At 36.6% G+C, this 15814-nt stretch overlaps 1 protein-coding gene across 1 annotated transcript; it reads left to right on the top strand.

Annotated features, from left to right (window-relative positions):
• Positions 1 to 8463: 8463 nt before the first annotated feature.
• Positions 8464 to 14386, top strand: LOC110900368 (beta-glucosidase 24). The gene is made up of 12 exons (XM_022147249.2): positions 8464 to 8650; positions 8799 to 8868; positions 9208 to 9266; positions 9353 to 9428; positions 10310 to 10475; positions 10630 to 10870; positions 11228 to 11349; positions 11450 to 11691; positions 12646 to 12680; positions 12775 to 12883; positions 12959 to 13073; positions 13888 to 14386. The coding sequence occupies exons 1-12, from the start codon at positions 8540 to 8542 to the stop codon at positions 14207 to 14209; spliced, it is 1668 nt and encodes a 555-aa protein (XP_022002941.1). The 5' UTR covers positions 8464 to 8539; the 3' UTR covers positions 14210 to 14386.
• Positions 14387 to 15814: the final 1428 nt, after the last annotated feature.

Below are 15814 nucleotides of genomic sequence, written 5' to 3'. Positions count from 1 at the left end.
CATTAATATTTGATCATTTTATGAAACTCATACTTCAGGGACTAATATGGTCATTATTGAAACTATTTTAACTGAATGTTTTAGCCAGGTTAACTTTCATATAAAGATTTCTTCTTTAAACACTAACTCCATTAGCATACTTAACTGAACAGTTCAGGGACCATTTGTGTCAATTTTTGACATTTCAGGGACCATTTTTGTAAATCCTGGAAACATCAGGGACCATTTTTGTAAATTTATCAAACTTCAGGGACCATTTTTGTAAAAATTGAAACTTCAGGGACCAAAGTGTAAATATATATAAAATCTGTATAAAAGGGGGTCTTCTTTAAAGAACCGGCCCTTTGCATGGATCGAACTCGTGACCTATCGTTTAGAACCGCAACGCCTTAACCAGTTTATCCTCCGACTCGGAGCTGTTAGAATATGAAACATAATACTTATATGTAGTAGTTAACTTATACGCTGCGTATTAACCTATACGCAGCGTATATGGACACTTTATATACGCTGCGTATAGGTCAATACGCAGCGTCTATGTACCCTTATATACGCTGCGTATAGGTCAATACGCAACGTATATAACCTTCTGAATTTTAATTGCACACAGAACCTGTTAAATAACCTGTTATATTCCAGAACTTTATCGATACAACAAAACATGTTATATAACCTGCCATAATTTTATATGTACACCACAATATAAAAGTTTGTGCATACATAACAAAATGATATATACAAGAGTTTGATATATACAAATAAAAGTTTGTGCATACCTAAAAAAAATGATAAAATACTACTGCTGCTCCTGCTGCTGCTGATGCTGATCCCATTCCGCATCCATAATGAAGGGTAGTGGAGGTAACCCGTCATGCTGTCGCTGCTGCTGCAGCGCCGCAGCCACCCACTCCAACAGATAATTGTTTCTTTCAGATAACCGAAGCTGCCACTGATATGATGGGTCTGCACCGGGCCAAACATGGCGTGGGAACTGAGGCGCCCCTGGTGGTCCAAGCGGCGGTGGCCTCTGCGGAAAGACGACGTCCGGCTCATACGGCTCCGGCTGCTTCGGATCGCGCGGGGGATAATACGGAGGGAACTCCGTCGGCAGCTGTTGAAGCTGATATTGCGTGCCGTCCTTGTTCTTAAACCTCTTCCCGTCTGGGAAGTCTTTGGTAACGTGTATTCCGGATATAACGTTCTTTCCCATCCGCTTCGGCTGTGCCGGCGGGCCTACATTGTCGCGGTCAGTCTCCGGATGATAGCCCAACGAAAGGGGTATCCTAGTCACGTAGGCTCCGCCGAATAACTGTCCGCGCTCCTGTCGATGATGCGCGGAGGCGAAGTATTACGCTAGCCCGTAGGCGAGAGCGCACCGCCTCTTATATAAGAGGCAATATAAGAAAAATAAATCGCCACTGATGCACCACTCCCGGCTTTTGTTTCGAGTAGTGATCGAAGTGGAAATCATTTTGTGTAAATACCTGCACAAAAGGAAACCAGTCAGTAAATAATAATCAGACGACATCGACTAAGATCGTCGTTAAATAATATTTTTTTATTATTTAGTCGACGTCGTCCGTAAGGCGCGTACGGGCCTAACGAGCATCGAAACTAAGTCCGTCGTTAAAATATATATGTTTTTTATTATTTAGTCGAAGTCGAACCATAAGGCGCGTAGGTCCCTAACGAGCGTCGAAACTAAGATCGAAGTTTTATACTTTAATGACGATCTCAGTTTCGACGCTCGTTAGGGACCTACGCGCCTTACGGTTCGACTTCGACTAAATAATAAAAAAATATATATTTTAACGACGAGCTTAGTTTCGATGCTCGTTAGGCCCGTACGCACCTTGCGGACGACGTCGACTAAATAAAAATAAAAAATATTATTTAGTCGACGCCGTCCGTAAGGCGCGTATGGGCCTAACGAGCATCGAAACTAAGCCCGTCGTCCCGTCGTTAAAATTTAACGACGGGCTTAGTTTCGATGCTCGTTAGGCCCGTACGCGCCTTACGGACGACGTCGACTAAATAGTATTTTTTTATTATTTAGTCGACGTCGTCCGTAAGGCGCGTACGGGCCTAACGAGCGTCGAAACTAAGTCCGTCGTTAAAATATTTATAGTTTAACGACGGACTTAGTTTCGACGCTCGTTAGGTCCGTACGCGCCTTACGGACGACGTCGACTAAATAATAATTATTATTCAAGAATAAAACTATAAAAGCAAAATTTATCTATCAGATGGTTCTTAGATATGCAGTCCTACATGTGTACAGAAACAATTACAAGGATAGCAATTGCAAAAGGAGAAGCAATCCATATACTTGGGGTGTTCTCGGTCCGCTTTTTACGGTTTTATGGTCAAACCGTGAACCAAACCATAACTAACAGTTTATTGTTTTTGTAAACCAAAACCGAACCGTATAACTCTTGAACCGAAGCAAACCAAACCGTTAGTAACGGTTTGGTTCTGGTTTGGTTTCTAGTTTAGGTTCGTTCGGCTTCTATACAAGATATCCAAAATATATATAAGTACATATGTTTATAATTTAAAGAATTGAACAAGTTTTAAACAAAAATTGATATATTAAATTCATACGGTCCGGTCCGATTTTATACGGTTGGTTTTCGGTATAATCCATAAACCAAACCATTCATTACGGTTTGAAAATAATGAAACCGACCGATCTCAGTGGAGTAAAAAAACGACCGTGAAACAAACCGTTGACTGGTTTGAGCGGTTTTCATGGTTTGAAACCGAACCGTGAACACCCCTACCATATACAAACCCTCCAATTGGCATCACCACCCAGCAGATTCATAATACAAACCCCTACCATATACAAACCCTCCAATTAACTCTATACCATTACAAATCATACATACAGAAGCTTAACCAAACCCTAATCACTAACCAAACCCTAACTTACCTAAAAAAACTTCTAATTTACGGATAAAATACAAAAAAAAATCATAATTACTTGAATAGGTTGACCAAATACCCGTTTTATACTTCGAATTCGGGTCGTATACGGTCGAATAAGCCTGGTCGCCTCTCTTCTTTGTGCGTTTTTGTGTGTATTAAGATTTTGGGAAGAACAGAGCTGCGTAGGTATTTCCCTGATTTAAATCAGTACCTCTACGCAGCGTGGGGATCCCTACGGATCGTATAAGAATAACCAGTTTACCATTTTACCCTTCTGTTTTGGGGCAATACGAGGCTGACAATAAGGGTAAAAAAAGTCATTTACGAAGGCCATCGAAGCTGCGTATGGATCTCTACGCTGCCTTGTACTATTATTATTATTATTGTTATTATTATTATTATTATTATTATTATTATTATTATTATTATTATTATTATTATTATTATTATTATTATTATTATTATTATTATTATTATTATTCTGAAACTTACAGAGGCTGCGTAGAGCTCCATACGCAGCATAGAAAAAGGTTGTAAAATGACATTTTTACCCTTACAGTTAGCCTCGTATTGCCCCTAACACAAGGGCAAAATAGTAGTTTAACATGTATAGGTTTTGAAATTTTGGTTTGGGGGGAATTGTCCGCCTTTTACATACGCAGCGTATGGATCCATACGCTGCCTCTGACAATGCTCATTTTACTATTTTGCCCTTGTGTTGAGGCAATACGGAGCCAAAAACAGGGGCTTTTTTGTCCTTTGCACTACATACGCTGCGTAGGGATCCCTACGCAGCGTATATAAAGTTCCATTTTTTAATTTTTTTTTGTGTTTTTCTTTGATAAATAATACAAAATTATGAATAAATTATAAAAATTGAAAATGATACAAACTTTATAAATTAAAAAAATTCTACAATTTACAAAAATATAAGTTTACGGTTAATCTTCGATTTCAGTTATTACTCGGTTCTCTGTCTTTGTCTGCTTTAGGATTGATTAACTCTTAGCAGTGTTGTAACCGTGGTCTATACATTTCTTCCCACCGTTCCGCAGCTATTGATCGATGTATCAACCACAACGGGGTCGCTAAAGGCATGGGGTAGTCTCCTTCCAACTTAGCATGTATGAAGTATCCCCTGTCAACATGTACGAGCGTTATCGCTTGAGGTCGTGGATCTAGTGGGGAATCCGTTAATGGAAACATGGTAGTGCTCCATTCGATGCTTAGCACGTGGAGGACAATATTATACCTTTGCGCTACGAGAAGCCCTACCTGGGGTATTTCCATCCAGTGACTTGGACCACACGCTTTCAATGAATGCCATTCGATGCTCTTACGTATTCGTTCAAAGTCTCCTTTGTTATATGTTTCGAATATATGCTTCCAACGCGCCTTGTTATGGTCAATCTCCGGTAGTAAATCTCTTCGAATATTGGACCATGCGTGTTCTGATAAACCTAACCCGACAGCCACATACCTGTACCCACAATGACCGTCTGGGGTCACATCTTGTATACGTGATATTGTAAGAGTGAAACTCTGAGGGAATTTGATCCTTAGACCTCTAAATGCTTAACAAGTGCTCGCCCCCCTTCATTAAGGGAAAACCCTTATCATCCCGCGTCTCCTTGTTTTTATAACTCGTTGAACTGTTTCGTTGCATTTTAGGTTTTTCAGACTTTATAATCGAACCAGTTCCACGAGAGCCCTCTGACGGTACGTATGAGCTGTGTCGGGGTAAATCGTACCTATGTTTGGGGGAAGCGGTATATACGTTTCTGTCCTCGCCATAGGAGCTGTGTCTCGCAGCTTCGTCTAACATCGCAGCTTCATCTAGCCTTTCTTGTACTTTCTTTGATGTAGGCCGACCGCGGGTATTTTGCTGGACGATCGGTGGTTTCTTGGTTGACGATTTCGGGTTGAAGACCGCTTTTATCTTTGAAAGCAAACTCTTTTGCTAAACGGGGGACTGCGCCTCTAAATGTTGCCGCACATTATTTAGCTCTGCTACAACATCGACCTCCTTATCTACCAGTTTACACGGGAGCAAGTCAAGCTTACGCCAGAATACATCTATGTCGTCGAGTTGTATTATACGCCCTACACAGTTAAGTTAATACGGTGTGAGAAACAGCTAAATCGTACAAAATAACAAAAGATTTGTAGTTTTAATATTTTTTACCTGTACATTTGTAGTTTTCCAGCCTACAAGCACACGGCAATCCTTTGCTAAGCCATATATGGCAACCACATGATGCGTTAAGTTTCCGCAACACCTCCATCTACCTCAGTAGCTCTTTTGCCAGCAAATCAAGTGCTTCATGGGAAACCTTTCCACGTAGGTTGTCCAACATTCGGTGTCTGTGGTGGTTCATCGTTTTTTTGATGCTCTCAGTGAAACTTTTTTTGTATTTCATCGTACTGAGTTTCAACTATATCAATGATGCATCTTGCTATTCGCTCCAATGAACTCCCGCGCGTAATGTATCTTTTTAAATTTGTGTGATGGCTCTCAACTCTGTTGGTGGTGCGCTGACCAAAGTTGCGACACTTATCGGTCCACGCATAAACGAACATTTCTTTATAGTCTTTGAGCCAGTTTTCGTAGACGTAATCATAGACACCTGCAAAAATAAAATAATGAAATGTAAAAGCGTGTGTAAAATATAATAGATTGGGTGAGTCGTTTGTTGAAGGAACACTTACTTTCTCAGTTGGCAACCACGAGTCGGTTATACATTTTCTCCAAGTTGTACTTGTACATGGGCTCTGATGAAGATTCACACAATCTCCGTCAGTACGACATAAATTTCCCCCAATCTTCTTTATCGAACCCTTTTCTTGCACTTTCTAGCTATATTTTGTTGGATGTGAAAGTGGCATAGAAGCCTGGTTGCATTCGGGAATACTTTAGAACACGCGTTAATTAGGGCAAGCTCCCTATCCGTGACTATCACACGCGGCATCATACATTCATGCAATATTGACTTGATCCGCTCAAGCACCCACACGTAGTTACCCCTTCGTTCTTTAGAAATAACGGCATGTGCGATACAAAAAGACTTCCCAGTCGACGTCATACCCACAACCTGGACAAATGGCATGTTGTAGAGGTTTGTTTTGTAGGTCGCGTCGATCAACATCACGTGCGGGAATGCACCCCACATGGTGATTGAATAAGGATGAAGAAAGAAAATCTTTGTTACGACATCTGTTTTGGGATCCTATCGGGTGTCGTAAATGAATTGGCGGTCATGCAGCAGGCTTTCCAGTGCCTGAATCGGATTCTTTCCGTCCATTATTGTCGCTCTAATTTTTTGTACCGCATTTTGCACGTCTTTCTGAACGTGCAGGCTGTCGGGGAACTGCTTTCTTACGGTTTGAAATATGATACGTGGCTCCATGTTTTGAGCAGTTAGCTGCTCCACTAGCTTGTATTCGGCTTTAGTAAATTTTCGCACAAAAGTGTGGCCCAACAGACTCGTCGTAGTTTCGTGGTTATGGTTCGCACAGTCCACTTTTAACTCCCACGTGTCATTCGTCACGTCCCGTATGGCGAGTAATGAAAATGGGCAACCGATTTTTTTGCTACCAGCTTTTCTAACTGTTGCTTTACTACGGTGCTCACCACTACGGTCGCACACAAGCCATACCATCCCAGTAGTACCGCCAATATTTTTTGATCGGCGGGTAACAATTACGTAACCATACTCCTTTCCCGTTTCTTGTACCCAATTCTTCAAATCAGTAAGAGACATGAAACGCTAAAAAAAGTTACATTAATAATAATAATAACTCTAATAATAATAATAATAATAATAATAATAATAATAATAATAATAATAATAATAATAATAATAATAATAATAATAATAATAAAAGTTACATTAATAATAATAATAATAACTCTAATAATAATAATAATAATAACTCTAATAATAATAATAATAATATTAATAATAATAATAACTCTAATAATAATAATAATAATAATAAATCTAATAATAATAATAATAATAATAATAATAATAATAATAATAATAATAATAACTCATACTTAAGGGACTAATAGGTCATTATTGAAACTATTTTAACTAAATGGTTTAACCAGGTTAACTTTAATATAAAGATTTCAACTTTAATATAAAGATTTCTTCTTTAAACACTAACTCCGTTAGCATATCTAACTAAAGAATAATAATAGTAATTATTTTAATGTGATACCTCATTTATTTCAAACGGATTGCCCGGGGTAGATGGTTCATAAAGTGATGTGTTACGGGGCTCATAACCATATCCACCATGTTCTTCGTATCCACCGTAGCCTCCGTATCCACTGTATCCACCTTCACCCCCAGATCTATCGTATCCACTGCATCCACCTTCACCCCCCGTATCCACTGTAACCACCTTCACCCCCATATCTATCGTAATGTATCCACCTTCACCCCCGTATCCACCTTCACCGCCGTATCCACTGTAACTTCCGTATCCACCTTCATCCCCGTTTACCCCGTAACCCGGATACGATTGCTGCGTCAGGTAATATGGTACATCAACAGGTGCATTCTCAGCACCGTATCCACTTTGCTGCACGTACGGAGATTCATACCCATATCCGTAATCTTGATACACTTGATGTGCCGGGTAATTTGGTTCATCAACAGGTGGAGTGGGAGTCTTGTTCAAGTCTGGCAACTGTGGTTTTTGATCAACAGGGACTTCAGACACAACCTCCTTCTCCTCATTGGCAGCATTTACTCCCCATGTGTCGTTAGAATAGCGATTACCAAAATAATTATCGTTCAAATGATGACATTTTAACAAGATTGAACAAAAAACAGAACAAATGATTTAGGTTTGGGGTGTAAATTCTCTACTGAAGAAGACTATGAAACACAGAAGAAGAAGAAGAAGAAGAAGAAAGAATTGTGGCTTGTTCGAATGATGAAAAGAAAGCAGAGCTAAATAGACTTTTAAATTCACTCAAATAGGTAGCGTATTGATCTCTACTCCCCGTATTGCTTTATTCACGTGCCTGGACAACATTGTATCATTGTCAAATCAATCTGACATAGGCTGCGTAGAGACCTCTACGCAGCGTAGGGGTTAGCAGTATACGATGCGTATAGGTCAATACGCACCCTATGTAAGACTGATTTGACATGGTACTAGGTTTGACTGTTTGGTCGTGTACCTACCCCTTACATATGCTGCGTATAGGTCAATACGCAGCGTATTGGGGTAACCCTATATGTTGCGTATTGGTCAATATGCAGCGTATATAAACCCTAAGTGTGCAGATAGGCAAAATTGGTGTGCAGATAGTGAGAGCCTATATATATTGTTTGTCTCTTTTCCCTCTTGGCCTCTTTTGTATAGCTACATAGAAAATAAACTACGAGATGCATTAAATAGACTTGTTTTGTTTTGGAAACTTTTAATAATTTAGTCCTCGTGTTTTTCTATAGGGTTGAAAAGATATTGTAATCTCAAACATGGGTGGCTATAAATATCGGACCATATAATGCAAATTCTCACCACTCTTCACCATTACGATTTAAACTCATTTTACATTTTCCCTAGAAGACTTGTTTGATTCATAATGGCGGAAGAAAAGATTTCCGTTTATCCTGATTACGACCATGATCCCAATATCAAACGTCATGACTTTCCTTCTGATTTCATGTTTGGAGTAGGAACATCTTCTTATCAAGTAAGTATTAGATCATCTAATCTAAGCCACATTCATGCATATTGTAACAACTAACAAAATGGTTTTATTAGTAGTAACGTAGATTATGTTTTAACATGTTGACTTTATCTTTAAACAAGACCTAAAGTTGTTAGTTTTGGAGTTCTAGATTGAAGGTGCTTGGAATGCAGACGGTAAAGGGTTAAATATTTGGGATTGCCACGCTCTAAGACACCCTGGTACGTATATTTTATATCGCGTTACTTGATAACTGGATAATTGTGATCAGTGGCGCACCTAGAAATCATTTTCTGGGGGTGCGGATGAAGGGTTCAACCACTTCAAGGGGTGCGATCGGGTTTTTTGCTTAAAAAATACACTTAATTCTTTTTTTCAAGAGGTGCGCCCGCCCACCCACCCGTAAAGGTAGGTCCGCCAATGACTGTGATCGGTCGTAAAACATAATTTGTGACTAAAAAGGTGGTCACAATTTCCCAGTTTTCTAGCAGTGAGATCTCTCCATGTCAGTGTTACATGACTAATTATTTAATCAAGTGGATTGCAAACATTGATTGCAGAAAACATCGTTGATGGTTCAAATGCATGTGTTACTATTGATAGTTATCATAGAATGAAGGTAAGCTGTGTGGTCTATATGAAGAAATATTTATATGTTTCAAATTGATTCTTATAGTACATTTGTCTCTTTTGGAAACTTATCAGGAAGATGTTCAATTGTTGAAGAAAATGGGTGTAAAGTATTATAGATTCTCGATTTCCTGGTCCAGGATATTACCAGGTGAAACTAATAAACTAATATTAAATAAATTGTGTATGTAGCTAAATAAGTTGATCCATCTTTTTTTTTTAACATTCTAATTTTATTTCATTCATACTTGTGAAGTTACATCAAAACAAAAGGTAGACGGGCAACAAATTGCGCCGCCAGCCATTTCTGAAAAAAAAAAACAAATAAATAAATTCGACAAATGTAATTGGCAAGCACCACTTGTCTCATTTTGTTGGATATTAAAAGATTTTTGTCGACACGACTTATGTGAACCAGGCCATTCTTAAATCAAAGTACAGCATATTGAATAATAAATAATGAAAGTCTTAACTGCTAGACATTTTTAAATCAAATTACAGAATATTGAATAATAAACAATGAAAGTCTTAACTGTTAGATTTTAAAAGATTTTGGCCTAGACGACGGTCATTTAACTTAACTCATATTTAAATCATTTTACAAAATACTGAATAATGAAAGTTTTAATTGTTAGATATTAAAAAGAATTTGGTCAAGCCAAGTTATGTGAACTGGATCATTTTTAAATCAAATATTACAGAATAGTGAATAACGGAAGTTTTAATAATATTATCTATTTTTTTCAATCATGTTAAGTCATCAACCCCACCTTAATTAATAAAATCCCGTGATTAAATTGTTTAAATGCGAATATGGTATAGCCCCAGTTCATTAGGTGGTTTCCTACCGGAGTCCTAGGTTCAATCCCTACTATGTGCAAATTCTGTAAATATGAGCACGTACCATTGAGAAAGATTCGAACTTGGGGAAGGGGTTTAGCATTTAAGAGCTTGTTTTTGTTCTTTGGAGTAAGCTGGATACCAGTTGATCAGCCATTAAAAAGAATTATTTAAATACTTTGGTTGGAACAGGTGGAAAAGTAAGTATGGGCAAAAACTTGGAAGGCATCAATTACTACAACAAATTAATTGATGAGTTAAAAGCTAATGACATTGAGCCATTTGTCACTCTTTACCACTGGGATCTTCCAAATGCATTGGAAGAAGAATATATGGGTTTCTTAAGCTCTAAAATTGTGTGAGTGTTTATTGTTTATTTGTGTATCAATCTTAGACAAACATACAACAAAGAAACAATGCATTTTAACCATTTGCTTATATTTGAACATTAAAAAAACAAATGATTTATTTTGTTAATCCTCCCCTATATGATTAATGTGTTTTTAACTTAGCGACGACTTTGTGAATTATGCGGAAATATGCTTTTGGGAGTTTGGAGATCGGGTGAAGAACTGGGTGACGATAAATGAGCCATACAGAATCATCTACGGTGGTTATGTAAAAGGTAATTATGCACCCGGTAGGGGTGGAAAGAACCAAGATGGTGACCGCGAAACAGAGCCATATATTGTAGCATACAATCTACTCAATTGTCATGCAGCTGCTTATAGAAAGTATGAAGAAGATTTCAAGGTATACGAAGTTTATTTATAACACTTTACCTATGTATATAACTATAGAGATCAGTTAACGTATAATACGGCTTAACGTACATCACGTACGACAGATAATTACGCACGTTCATTTGAAAATCACGCACGTTATAAACTAAAAAACTCAAATCACGCATGTTGGAAAACATTAATCACGCATGATGAAAACATTAATCACGCACGTTATACACATAATCACGCACGTTCACGCACTTTATACACATAATCACGCACGTTGTCGTACGTTATATACGTTAAGCCGTATTGTATTTTACGCTTTTCATGTAACTATATATGGTGTGGGTGACTAATTACATAAAAGCATATTATTTTTTAGGATGCTCAAAAAGGTAAAGTGGGAATCTCTCTTGACACCAGCTTTTTCAAGCCTTTTCGTGGTAATGGTAACAAAGATGATGTCAAAGCTGTGGAGTATGCATATGACTTTATGCTTGGATGGTAACATACATAAATTTCCAAATAATGAACTTAATTTTGTAATGATTTGTGTGCTAAAGTTAACTAAGGAATGTTATGAATTATGATGCTCACATTTCAGGTTTATGGAGCCATTAACAAGCGGTAATTGGCCGAAAAACATGCAAAAATTCGCCACTACTCCATCACGTCATCACCCACAAGGTCGTTATTTGCCTGTATTCACCGACGACCAGAAAAACAAGTTGATACAATCATATGATTTTCTGGGACTAAACTATTACACTGCCGATTACGCTCAAATCCACAATTCTTCTAGTCTTTCTGAAGGATTTCTTGATGATTGTCACTATAAAGCATCAGGTGAAAAAAACTAAAAGCATCATCAGTCTATTATAACATTTTTTTTTCAAGATCATTATCACCTTTATTCAAACTCGGCCCCACCATTTTTGGGTCCTACAATCTTATTAAAGGCACACACTAGGGCTTCAAACAAACCGAACAAACACGAACAAGACCTTGTTTGTGTTCGTTTGTTAAGACATATATATGTGTTCACGAACTGTTCATGAACTTATCAACGAGATTTTATGTTTGTGTTCGTTTGTCAAGGAAATGAACTTGTTCGTGTTCGTTTGTGTTTGTTTGTTAATTTTAGGCAACAAACAAAATCGAACATTGATTAACATAAATGAACACAAACTAATGTTCATGAACACAAATGCAAACAAACGAACACTAACAAGCATTCATGATCAAAATACATAATACACTGAAACTTATTTGTCGGAATTTTGAAGTATTTAAATAAAATATAGAAACTAAAAACACTAATCAACTATCAAACACAAACGAACACGTTAGTGAATGTTCACGAACATAAATGAACGAACACGGCCTCTGTTCATGTTAAACGAACATGTTACCGAACGTTCACGAACATAAATGAACGAACACGGCCTCTGTTCATGTTCGTTCATTTAAATAACGAACGAAATTTCTTGTACGTGTTCGTTTGTTTAATAAATGAACGAACACAAAGGAACTTCCCACCGAACGTTCACGAACTGTTCACCGAATGTTTGGTTCATTTGCAGCCCTACAATTTAGATTTTGGGTAGGTTTTAGTGGATTTAAACATAAAACTTCGGGTGGGGGGGGGGGGGGTTAAATATGAGGCCCACAAGTTTCAGCTTATTTTTTGTACAGTCGGGTCGTCGCTGCCTATGCATATGATTTGTGGGAACAATTTACATATGATGCTAAAGATTTGTGTTTTTCATAATCTGAATTCATATTTTTCTCATGTTTTAGGAACTGATCCCAACGGAAACGATATAGGAGAAGCAGTAAGATCGAAAACTTTAGTACTTGCAATTAACAAAAGGAACATAAATTCAGATTTGGATTACTTAACCAAGTCTAACACGACTTAATTTGCAGGCTTTTAAAGGATCATGGGTGTATCTTTGTGCCAATGAGCTCTTTCTTCTCTTGGAACACATTAAGAAAACGTACAAACTTGAAAAACATATCATAGTAACTGAGAATGGTAAAAAAAAATTCATAAATTTGTTATAATTTCAGGCTTCACCTATCCTCATAAATTTCTTATACCTTGTGACAGGAGCTCCTCAGCAAAACGATAACCAAAAAACTAACTATGAACAAGCTCGAGATGATGCATTTCGACTCAAATACATCAAATGGCATCTTGAGGCCATCAGAAGGGCTAATAATACGTTAGTGTCAATTCATTTAGTGTAGTTGGTTTATTATATCATCAAGTATCACCGTCACATGATGATCTTAATTTCATTATGAAAGAAAAAAACATGTTAATATATATATATATATATAGGCAAAAGATCAAATACAAATAATCTTAACATACTAAACATACAAATTGAAGGAAAACCCAAAAAGACAAGGTGGCATTTTTGTAATTACCACCAACTATCAAAGTTACAACCAAAAATACCTAAAAAAACACAATTTTTTTTTAACATTTTTATTAAAAAATCGCTACATTTCGTTAGCAAAAAAAAAAAAATTTTTTTTTTGCTGCTACTAAAAGTAGCGAAAAAAATGTTAAAAAATAAAATAAAATAATTTGTGTGTTTTTTTTTTATTTTTTTAGATTTTTTAGGTTTTTTGGGGGGTTTAGTTTTTAGCATTTTAGCTTGGGGGGGGGGGGGGGTGTTAGGTTTTTTTTTAGGTTTTTGGGGGTGGGGGGGTTAGGTTTTTTTTTTTTAGGTTTTTGGGGGGGGGGGGGGTAGGTTTTTTTTTAGGTTTTTGGGGGTGGGGGGAGTGGTTAGGTTTTTTTAGAGGTATTTGTAGAGTAACTTTGATAGTTATTGATAATTACAAAAATGCCACCTTGTCTTTTTGAGTTTTCCTTCAATTTGTATGTTTAGTATGTTAAGATTATTTGTACAAGAACTTTACTCTATATATATATAGTCATAACTAGTCTACTCATTTTTTGTCTCATGAAAATATAAAAAACACTTTACAATTTTATTTAATTTTATTAATTATATGATTTTTGTACAGTTCTCGGCTGTTGACCTCCGAAAGGACGAAGCCTTTGGTTATGGGGTACTTTGTGTGGTCATTCACGGATAGCTATGAATGGGGTTCAGGGTATACTCTTCGGTTCGGTATGAACTATGTTGATTTCAAGAACAATCTCCATAGGTACCCTAAAAAGTCAGCACTTTGGTTCAAAAAGTTTCTTTCCGAAAAGAAATGCATCGAACCCCGCAAAAGAAGTCTAACCAACGTCGAGCAAGAAGACGAAGATGTCAATGGTGCACTAGTCAAACCAGAACAAGAAATTGAAGTGGTTCAAAAACTTAAAAAAGCAAAAACATGAAAACAACTTTAAATGAATCCCAAGTTAATTGTGCTCCTTAAATTTGTTTTTCTTAGCCATTGATCTTGTCTAAATAAGATCACAAATATGTGATCATAATAATTGTCTACTTGACATCAGAACAAATTACTCTTGGATGTTTCTGAGCTAATCTATAATTTCCTTTTTGAGATTAAATTGTCATTAAATTTAGGTTTCTTTGGATTTTGTCATTTTGATATGTTAAATTTCAATATTAAAAATTTAGCAAATACAAACTTTTTAAAATTGTTGGTTCTGCTGCCCAATGGACTTGGAACTAAAGCAAATTCTTTAGGCCCATAGTTCTTTTAGGGCCCCATTAATACTTCTATTTTATGGAGCCACGGACTGACTTCCATTATCAATAGCATCCGAATCATAAAGTGGATGTTGAGGAACAAATGAACTATGGATGCTTGATCTTCATTGTTTCAACTTCCAATCATCAAAAGCTCAAAATTTGTCAAAAACACAAAGAATCTTACTGATTTGAAACATCAGATTCTTTATTAGGTGTATATAAAGATCTATCAATAATAGTATGTTAAGTTCTTCGTCTTGATGATATAAGTTAGGTGTATATAAAGATCCATCAATAATAATATGTTAAGTTCTTCGTCTTGATGATATAAGTTAGGTGTATATAAAGATCTATCAATAATAGTATGTTAAGTTCTTCGTCTTGATGATATAAGTTAGGTGTATATAAAGATCTATCAATAATAATATGTTAAGTTCTTCGTCTTGATGATAAAAGTTTCCCAGTGGCCTTTGTTTATAATCAAAGATTGAACCACAGGTTTGTATAAAGAATTTTAGAATTGAAAAAACAATAAACTTGCTTGTGTTGATCAATAAGTTACAACTGTTCAATACATCAACCCTACTTATATACATTATGAACAGTGTACACCCTAAAATTTAAAAGATTTATAACATAATTTAAATGTGGAAATTCAGTCCGGGAAAATTCCTTCTTATTTTTAACATTATATAAAATTAGTTTCATCAATAGATGTCCTCCACAACATCTATAATAAAAATATTATCTTATAAGTTTAGATTTTAGAATCATTACTAAACGAGCGACCATTAGAAACAATACAACTCGTGACTTCAATTCTATTATGTGTTATTCATGTTCCATCTTGAGCACTTGATCTTCAAATCCAAATTCATCCAAGATACACATCCGTTGCAATACCTAAGGCATTACAATACCATAAGTTAGTTTTATATCATATAAGAACTGTACAAAGGCTTAAGTCAAATTAATTTAAATACGTAACAAAATAGGCCAAAAAGGCAAAGCAAGCGTAGGTTATACAAGGTTGGGCGTAACCCACACCCCTTAGCTCTTAGGCATAAGGTAGAGTCATTTGGAAGGTGTATCACAAGGGATTTTGTTGTAAAACGCCCATCTAGGCATAGTCTACAATTCTACATTGGGAGGGGCGTAGGTTATGCCCTTGCAACTCCAATTCATCTTTTTTCTTTTTTAAATGATTTGTTTTGGATTCCGTATAACTTGCAGTCACTTCATATCTAATCATTAGCAACCCTAAGCATTATTATAAGGATCTA

Source organism: Helianthus annuus, chromosome 13 (genome assembly GCF_002127325.2).
Source record: "Helianthus annuus cultivar XRQ/B chromosome 13, HanXRQr2.0-SUNRISE, whole genome shotgun sequence".
NCBI lineage: Eukaryota > Viridiplantae > Streptophyta > Magnoliopsida > Asterales > Asteraceae > Helianthus > Helianthus annuus.
The sequence above is the reverse complement of the archived record's forward strand: the minus strand, read 5'-3'. Positions and strand labels throughout refer to the sequence as shown.

What these genes read in the sequence shown, in the direction of transcription:
- LOC110900368 (XM_022147249.2), top strand. Translation starts at nt 8,540, where the DNA reads ATGGCGGAAGAAAAGATTTCCGTTTATCCTGATTACGACCATGATCCC. An exon ending in ATAGTTATCATAGAATGAAG is followed by an intron (nt 9,267 to 9,352) that starts GTAAGCTGTGTG and finishes GAAACTTATCAG; the next exon opens with GAAGATGTTCAATTGTTGAA. An exon ending in GAAACGATATAGGAGAAGCA is followed by an intron (nt 12,681 to 12,774) that starts GTAAGATCGAAA and finishes CTTAATTTGCAG; the next exon opens with GCTTTTAAAGGATCATGGGT.